Source organism: Meleagris gallopavo, chromosome 1 (assembly GCF_905368555.1).
Source record: "Meleagris gallopavo chromosome 1, MGAL_WU_HG_1.1, whole genome shotgun sequence".
NCBI classification, from domain to species: domain Eukaryota; kingdom Metazoa; phylum Chordata; class Aves; order Galliformes; family Phasianidae; genus Meleagris; species Meleagris gallopavo.
Window position 1 is genome coordinate 42,311,585 of NC_139404.1, and position 9,519 is coordinate 42,321,103.

At 33.9% G+C, this 9,519-nt stretch overlaps 1 protein-coding gene across 5 annotated transcripts in view; it reads left to right on the forward strand.

The window, feature by feature from the left end:
- TMTC3 (transmembrane O-mannosyltransferase targeting cadherins 3) overlaps positions 1 to 8,751 on the forward strand; it is a 37,909-nt gene extending 29,158 nt beyond the window's left edge. For all 5 annotated transcript variants that reach the window (XM_010708869.4, XM_010708890.3, XM_010708881.4 and 2 more), the window contains exons 10-15: positions 1,037 to 1,157; positions 1,802 to 1,913; positions 2,644 to 2,747; positions 3,871 to 4,040; positions 4,720 to 4,946; positions 6,534 to 8,751. In XM_010708869.4, the coding sequence (XP_010707171.1) occupies positions 1,037 to 1,157; positions 1,802 to 1,913; positions 2,644 to 2,747; positions 3,871 to 4,040; positions 4,720 to 4,946; positions 6,534 to 7,357 (1,558 nt within the window). In that variant the 3' untranslated portion in view covers positions 7,358 to 8,751. The remainder of the gene's footprint in view (positions 1 to 1,036; positions 1,158 to 1,801; positions 1,914 to 2,643; positions 2,748 to 3,870; positions 4,041 to 4,719; positions 4,947 to 6,533) is intronic.
- Positions 8,752 to 9,519: the final 768 nt, after the last annotated feature.

Genomic DNA, 9,519 nt, shown 5'->3' on the forward strand with positions numbered 1-9,519 from the left:
CCAGGAGAGGACAGGCAGGGAGGAAAATTAGGTAGCAGCGTGGCGTACTACAAAAATATAGGCAGTCAGTGCTCTAAAAAGTCTTCCGATGTGGAAAAGGCTCCTTACTTCAGAGATATGATTGGGGAAAAAAGCTTTCTTATGAGCCTGGTGAGGATATGGAGTACTGCATGCATCAGTTCTTGCTAACTGCTTTGCTTAAATGTTGAAATACCTCTCATAATTCTGTTGTTCTACATATTAATTTATTTAAAAAACAAAATAACAGCAGTACAACCAAGCACTGTCCTGGTCAAATGTATGGCATTTTGTATGTGAGGGGAAGTCTTGTGTTTTTTTTATCAAGCCTTTGTGAAGTACACAGGACTGTGAACAGCTTTTGCAAAGACCAAGAAATAGTAGGAAAGGGTGAATGAATAACAGAAGTATGTCTGCTTGAGAATGAGGTTTTTAATGCTTGTTAATAAAGCGATGTTCTTAACTGGAGGAAGGCTAGGTAGGTATCTAGTGTGTGTTTTCAGTTAGATCCATCTGATCCATCTGTTAAAATTTACTTTATGCTAAACCAAATGATGTTTAAACTTCAGAAAATAAACAGCAAAAACAATCTAGATGATCATTGCTGATAGTCTGGTCAGAGTGGGATTTCTGCTCCTAGTAACTCAAGAAATGTTTAGATGTTGTATTAAGGGACGTGGTTTAGTAGGGAAATACTGGTGGTAGGTGGACAGTTGGACTGGATAGACTGGTCTTTTCCAACATTGACTATTCTGTGATTCATAATAAAAAATAAGTTGTTAAAATACTAAATCTTTCTCCTTTTTGTTCGAGCTTTATTTGCTTATGGGATGTTGAGCGGTCTCTACAGGAGACCTCTCTAATAAGAAGTGTTTTATAGCGTGGAAAACATTGGTAATATTTTAGATTTTTTTTGTTTCTCATTTTATTTGGCTTCTAGCATATAAGACACTTCATTTAATATAAATTAGAATTGTTTATGTGCTTTTAATAATTCTTTGTTTTTTATATTTAATAGCATGCTAAGAAAAATTTCTTGGGTTTGTTTGGCTGTGGTACTGTTCACACATGCCTTGAAAACACTGCACAGAAACTGGGATTGGGAATCAGAGTACACATTGTTTATGTCAGCTTTAAAGGTATCGTATCTTAATTGAAAAGGATAAATGAAATTTTATGTTAATGTTCACAAAAACTGACAGTGCATGGTAAGAGTGAAGAGAAATTATGCTTGTTCTACCACTTTGATTTCTGTGTTGATAGTATCTAAATCAATTAGTTGCTTTTGGGAATGCTTTAAAAGTAGCGTGATTCATGTGCAAAAAACAGAAGATATTTTTTTCTTAATGTGTTAAAACAGTTGAATGTGTTCTCTTTATCTGGGTGCTAGCACAATATGTTCGAATACAAAATCTACAAAAATTTTCCATAAAATAAATTTTATTTTTTCCTAATGTGCATATGGCATGATAGGACAATTTCAACAACCATCTATTCATTTTTCCGTGACAACTATAATGAATTTTAAAATTCTGCAGATTTTTAGGGACTAATAAGGTAAATGTATGTTGAGCAACAAGTTAAATGCAATTGCTCTGTACACAGTGTTGTTATTGTTTACACGTAGCAGCTTGATTTGTAACTTGCTGTATGTTTTTCCAACCTTGAGATGTTGGACTAGATGATCTTAGATGATCCAAGCTTCCTGATTCTATGATTATGTGTAGTAAGAAGAAAATCAAGTGTTATATAACTGAGACTCAATGTATTTCATTGTTTTTAGGTAAATAAGAACAATGCAAAGCTGTGGAACAATGTGGGGCACGCATTAGAAAATGAAAAGAATTTTGAAAGAGCTTTGCAGTTCTTCATACAAGCCACACAAGTGCAGCCAGGTAAAAGCTTTGACTAAGTGCCATTGAGTGGCTTTTCACTTCTCCTAATGTTACATTAAACTTTGCTTCCTTAAAATGTTAGGTTTTGCACCAGTTGAACAGCAAACCACTTCCCTTACTTGATCCGTAGTTCCTGAGTATGATAAATGCTATTCTTAAGAGATAATAAATTTCACTCCCAAAAAAATCCTCAATAGAAGTTTCTATCTGTACAAAAATGAAGACTTATTCATGTAAAGCTATTGGTGAAGTTTCATCCAAACAGAATGCCATCAAACCTATAATTCCTTTTGAGGCATAATTAACTATTATTTAATTTCCTCATTTAATGCTAAGGAAAAGCAATCTATGATATATCAAAGTGCACATTTACTCTTTTTTCACACTTTCTAAAGGAGTTCTGGGTAGTGCTGGACAACCTTTCCTGCTGAAAACCTAATAAATAACTTTAATGTGCTTCTACTACAGTGGGAGATTAAAGACGACTACATCAAAGTATGACCTCTAATTTTTGGCCGAGTATATTTGTAATACATCGTTGGTTTATGGTTAAATTATTAACTTCATAATTAAGGTGAAAAATAAATTAGAATTGCTTTCTTTTTTTTTTTTTTTTTTTTTTTTGCTGATCTTTATGCAGTACCTGTTCTTAACACTACTTTCAAAGCATAGATATTTTTTCACGTTACTGAATGCATGAAAAATTAGAAGTTTCACTCTTTTCTTCAAGATGACATTGGTGCTCACATGAATGTTGGAAGAACTTACAAAAACTTAAACAAAACAAAAGAAGCTGAGAAATCATATATGATTGCTAAATCATTGATGCCACAGGTAATTAATAATGTAATCACCATGGGAAAGGGGGCAACTTTTTCAGACCTATATTCATGATACAATTTTTGTATTTATTGTTGAAGATATTTGTTGTTGTAAACCTTATTATTAAAGCTTAAATCTCTTAAATAAGATCATATCATATGCTGTTTAAAAATACTAACTTGGACCTTCTTTGTTTAAAAAAAAAAAAAAGTTTTTATACTTTTCTGGATTTATTTTTTCTTAAATTGAGGATACAAAAAAAAAGCAAGTTAGAAATACAAATTTACAGTTTCTAATCATAGTTATTTTGATTTTTGCATCCAGTCAATACATTGGTAATGTTTAGTATTCGAACTCATAGGGGAAGGCTTAAATGCAGTGTTAGAGAGATGAGACAAGGCAGTCGAAGCAGCAACAACAAAAAAGAACACCTTTGCTGAAACATGCTTTTATAAACATGTGCTCTGTTACCTTTACCATATGTCAGGTTGTATTTGCACCTAGCAACTGTTACGTATTTTAGCTGTTCGGGAGAAAAGGGGAGAATATTTTAGATCACGAACGACGGCAACAACAGTTAAGGGCAAACTTAGACTTACAGGAAAATCATCAGTCCCTTGAGCAGAGAATATGGCATTAAAATGTTTGCTGTGTGAAGACTTTAGTAAACAATACATCACTTAAAGTGCCATAGCATTTTCATATCTCATGAAAGCTTTTCATCTGCTGTATCAATGGCTGGTAAATCTTCCTTCCTTCCTTTTCCCCTCTCTTCCCCCCCCAAAAAAAAAGTGTTCTGATAGAATATCATCTTAGTCTTTAAGAGATAATCTTTGTATGAGCGAGGACCTTTTACAAGGTCTACTTGGCTGTTAATGAGCCACATCACAAAGTAGCAGAGATCAATTAACAGATAATGTCTGTATCAAATTTAAGGTGATGTTATATGTACTTATAGAATTAAGGAGACATAGTGTGATGTTTGTATGATTTTTTTTTTTCTGGACTGAAGAGTCTGACAGATGATCTCCAGTGGTATCCTATAACAAATGAAGCAGACTGAAGTGTTAGATCTCTACTGGTTGTTTCTCATGTTTTCCTTCATTGGCATTTGGGAATATATTCTTTTTGACAGATTATTCCAGGTAAAAAATACGCAGCAAGAGTTGCTCCTAACCACCTGAATGTTTATATCAATCTTGCAAACTTAATTCGAGCTAATGAATCTCGTCTCGAAGAAGCAGATCAATTGTATCGACAAGCAATTAGTATGAGGCCAGATTTCAAGCAGGCTTACATCAGCAGGTATCTTTATTAATTTTAGAGATATGTATTCTTGAATATATACTCCTGTTTTATTTACAGTACTAGGAATTGTATATTGTTCATACAATTTTGTATGAAAAGATGTAAAATCTTTTCAAACTAAAAGAGAAGATTTAGGTTGGATGTAAGGAAAAAGTTGTTTGTTTGTTTGTTTTATGATGAAGAAAGTGAAGCTCTGGAACCACCCAGAGAGGTGGTGGATGTCCCATCCTTGGGGACATTAAAGGTCAGACTGAAGGGGGGGCTCTGAGTTGCCTGATGTAGCTGTAGCTGTCCCTGCTCATTGCAGGGGACTTGAACTAGGTGATGCTTAAGGCTCGCTTCCAGCTCAAATGATTCTACGATTCTCTAAGATGCCTTGACAGTAGCTGTTCCTGGGCCTGTATCGGGAGTCCTTGATGACTTCTGTGTGGGTTTCTTTTTGTAGGCGTTTTTGTCCTACTCACACATCTCCTGAATGCAAAATTCTGAGAGCTGTATGCTTTTGGAATGGTATATAAACAAAGTCCTGTTTTGGGTTTTAAACAAAAAATAATAATAATAATAATGTTTCACATATACTTTCTTTAGGAAAACAAACTTCTAAATAAACACTGTCAATTGTTTTTGTACTTCTATCAGTTAAACTTGCTGAAGGTTAAATTTGATTCTTTAACAGGGGAGAATTACTTTTAAAAATGAACAAGCCTCTGAAAGCTAAGGAAGCTTACCTTAGGGCTCTAGAACTAGACAGTACCAATGCAGACTTGTGGTACAACTTGGCAATTGTTTACATTGAACTGAAAGATCCAACAGAAGCCCTGAAGAATTTTAACCAAGCGTTAGAACTCAACCCAATGCATAAGCTGGCATTGTTCAACTCAGCTCTGCTAATGCAGGAATCTGGTAAGTTAGTTGTCTCATTAAGCAATTATTGTATCTCTGCATTTATAGGATTTTAATGAATTGATGTGTTCTTGAAAAGCAGTAGTATTTGTAGTAATAGTCATCTTTGTAATTTATTGGTAGCATGTGGAATATGCAAAGTATACATATATTGTAATTCATTAACACCTTGAAAGCTATTTTACACTTTAACATCTTGTTAAGAATAGCGTTATACAAAACTCATCTTCAGAATTTTTCCTCAATAATCTTAGGAAGAAAAAAAAAAAAGTGAAATGTATAACACTAATGTTCTGAATTTGTTTTGGTTTTATCCATTCCTCACTGACTAAAAAATCTAACTGATTTCTTTGGGTTTTAAATCTAACACTGGGAAATATTTTCACAGTTTCCTCTGCAGTATTTCTAATTATCAAGTTGGATTTTCATTAGTTTTGTTTTTCGTATGTACAGCTGCTAGCTTAATGAGAAAATGTGTGGCTGTTGCCATAAAAAAGACTGTTGAAAATAATTAGCAAAGGATGAGTAAGGTTTGTTTCTCTTTTTCTTAGGGATAATTTATCATCCAAATGAGATTATAGAATTGATTGGAGCTGATCCAAATGGATTATTCCTCATCTCTTTTCACATAGTAAGTTAGGCAGTACAAGAAACGCTTTGTTTCTTGTCTGAAGTAGCACATAGGCTTCAAATGAGCAGAAGTATTAGACATCTAGTTTTGCATTACTCCTACTGGAAGGTACAGAACTGTTTGAGGAGGTGGAAGAAGATAGTTAAAATCAGCTTCCTATTCCCCCATCCTTCAGTAAGCCTGTGCCTGTAATTCCTTACTAAAATATGTTCACTGAAGTATTGACAAAAATAGCACGTACTACAAGCCAGAACTGCTGCTTTTATCTGACAGAAAGTTATTTTTAATTTTTTCTAAATGTTTGATGTGAAATAGTGAGAATATATTTCCTGGTTGAATCTAACATCACTGTGTGTGATCTCTGTCAACTGTAGTTCTTTTCAATATGTGGTCAGATGCTGGAATGTGCTGCCCAGGGAGGTGTTTGAGTCACTATCTCTGGAGGTGTCCAAGAGACATTAGATGTTGTACTGAGGGACATAGTTTAATGGGAAATATTCCTAGTTGGCAGACAATTGGTCTGGATGATCTTTCCCAACCTTGGTGATTCTTTGATTCTATGTCTTTAAGAAAATTATATTTATTCTAAGCTTGCCTCTGTTAAAAGTGATTTGCTAGAACTGACTTCTCTGCATTCCAGTTGCTCATACATGAAAATAACCGCTTTTAATCTTGTAGAGACACCTTCTGTATCCGTTGCACTGAATCTAAGTATAATGTAACAGATGATAAGATAATGATGCTTACTTTGGCTACAAGTCTATTGTGAGTAGTTTTGTTCTGTAAAGAAGGTAACTGTCATTTACTTTTACTGTTACACAACACAAATAAAAAGTAGTATTTTAAACGCTTTCCCTTTCACAGATGTTACATTTTAATTTGTGTAGAAACAGCAATTTATAGGCCTGGCCTAAAAGTGTTTAGAATAAAACGTAAATGTATTTTCTGTCATATAGGCAATGCTCAGCTTAGACCTGAGGCTAAACAAAGACTGTTAAATTATGTGAAAGAAGAACCACAGGATGCAAATGGCTACTTCAATTTGGGTATGCTGGCAATGGATGACAAAAAAGATACAGAAGCAGAGGCATGGATGAAGAAAGCCATAAAGTTACAGCCGAACTTTCGAAGTGCTTTGTTCAATTTGGCACTGCTTTATTCTCAGACAGCAAAAGAATTGATGGCTTTGCCCATTCTGGAAGACTTACTGAAATACTACCCCGATCATACCAAAGGTCTAATTTTGAAAGGAGATATCCTTATGAACCAAAAGAAGGATATAGTTGGAGCAAAAAAGTGTTTTGAAAAAATTTTGGAACTGGATCCCAACAATGTGCAAGGGAAACATAATCTATGTGTAGTTTATTTTGAAGAACGAGACTTAATAAAAGCAGAAAAATGTTTGGTGGAAACTCTAGCACTGGCACCTCATGAAGAGTATATTCAACGTCATCTAAACATAGTTAGAAGTAAAATTGCATCACTTAGTGCTCCAGAGCAGTCATCAGTTCCAGCAGGTGATACTGCCGTTGCTACTGCAGAAGAAAAAAAAAAATCATTTCAGAATTCAAAAGAAGTGAAAAATGAGCAGAAACCCTCCCAAACAACAGCTGGTAACAATAAAGGACGTTCAAAAAATAAGAAACAAGCAGAGAAAAACAGTATGGAAAGAAAAGAGACTCCCAAAAAATCCACAAAAGAAATCAAAGATATTGAGAAAAAGAGAGTTGCTGCTTTGAAAAGACTAGAAGAGATTGAACGTATATTAAATGGTGAATAGACTTTATTATGTCACAATAGAGTATGGGGGTGTACTATTTTTAATTGCTGTTTAATATATAAACCAACTGGAAAGTGATTTCAGTATTTTGCAGATAGAACAAAATGTTGACTGTCTATCACTTAACTCACAGTAATGTTTTATGCAACAAAACTACAACTTTTAAATATGAGGGGGATGGACGGGGATTGAAGGATAATGGGCTGAGAACAATTTTAAATGCAGAATCTTAAAATTGAGAAAATGACTCAAAAATTATTTGTAAGCCAGGGATATTCAGGAATGCTACTTTAAAAGAGTCAGCAAAAGAACTGAGTGGAGGACTAATGGGATAAGCCAGGCACTGCTGCCATAAAAATCTGTTTGTATTAACATTTTCTACGTTTCTGTTTGCACATCTGCAGTTTAAATCTTTCTATACCTTTGTTCTACATAGAAAAGCATTTTTCTATGTGTTATTTGTTTCCAAGGCTCAGCAAAAAGTCAGTAAAATGCCACTGGCATGGTATGTATCCATTAGACCATTGGACAATGCAGCAGCAATGCTAAAATTTTCAGTTGTGTTCTAAATATGGAATGATACAATAATTGTATTTGTTCTTTACTTACTGCAAAGTTTTGTACGGTTTTACTTGATAACTCCTATGGTGCTCTTAAGATCTTTAGAGTCTGCTTTTACTTTTAAAGAAACTGTATGTTTTTTCTTCAACTATGAAACATCTAGTTGTTTGAGGTTTGGCTTTTTTTTTTTTTTTTTTTTAATATATATATACATATATACCAAAAAAGGGGTTTTTTTTTGTTTGTTTTTTCCCTCAGTTCATTAAATACTGGCAAATGCACTTTTGGTACAGTAAGCAGTATGCTATGCAGTAGTTCTTGTGAACTGTGTTTCAATGACTGTGGATTGACTCCTTGGTGTAGGAAATTCTTTGTTTAGTATAATGGATTTACTGTTCATTGGACAGAATTTTTTGTCTCATGATTTTTTTTATGACACTAACTTAAGAAAGATTGCTTAGAGCAATTTGAAAATATTTAAACCACTGAATTTAGCAATGTTTAATGCAAGGAAATTTGGATAAGGTCCTTCCGAACACTAAGTACTTCATTTTGATAATTTGTCATGAATGTGTGCTTTTTATTAAATATTTATTTTGACTACTAAAATAATTCCATTTACATTTTACCACTAATACACCATTTTTATTTCCTACATGACATTAATTTTTTTTGTAATTTCAGTGTTTCTTTTATCTTTGTGCAATGCATATATTTTTTGTTCATATATATTGCCTATTACCAAAACCTGATGCTTTGTGTAACTATTGACAAAGGAAAAGAGGAGATTGGTTCAGTAATAATTTAATCATTAAATCTAACTTTGCTCTTCATGTTCTGTCTCCCTTAATGATGTAGAATTATTCCTTAGCAACTGTACTGTTTAACTACGGTCCTTTCTGTAACTGCTCAGCTTTCTGCCTTTTGGCAGCAATCCAGCTGTATGTAAGATGTAGTGTTTATCTTTGTGGGAGGGTTCTTCAGTGTTTGAAGGCCTTGCAGGGACCTTGCCACTATTATGTATCGTTTGTAATGTTACTACAACAAGCTTGTATGGTAATAACTAGGAAAAGAGTGTGGGTTTTTAAAACCATGATTTAAAAGCTGCAGACGTAACTAGGTGGAGCCTTTCTTCATATACAAATTTTAAATTTTTCCCATAGCACTGGAAGTAGATTGACAACACCTGGAAAATCACTGTTTTATCTTAATTGGTGAATAGCTTGGATATTTGTAGCTTAGATATTTGATGTGTAGAGCTCTACTAGAATACAAAGTAGCATATGAAATCTGTCCTCCTTACCTTAGCTTTAGGAATGAATTAGTCATTGTTCAGGTTGATACAAAGGAAAATTCACTTGAAAGTGAATTTGAAAAGATGCTTTCTGTTTGACCAAGTGTGCAAAAATTTGGTCTGAACATTTAAGAGGAGAAAGGGCACATTCTCGGTTTTGCCATTTGAGTTTCTGTCATTTGGCTCTCATCTTGACCATCCAAGTACTGCTCTTTAGGAACTAGCAAGAAGCATTAGATTCACTGAACTAAAAGGTGTCATCATGTTTAAGTGAATGAAATCATCAGGGTGACGTAAGCTAGAGAAT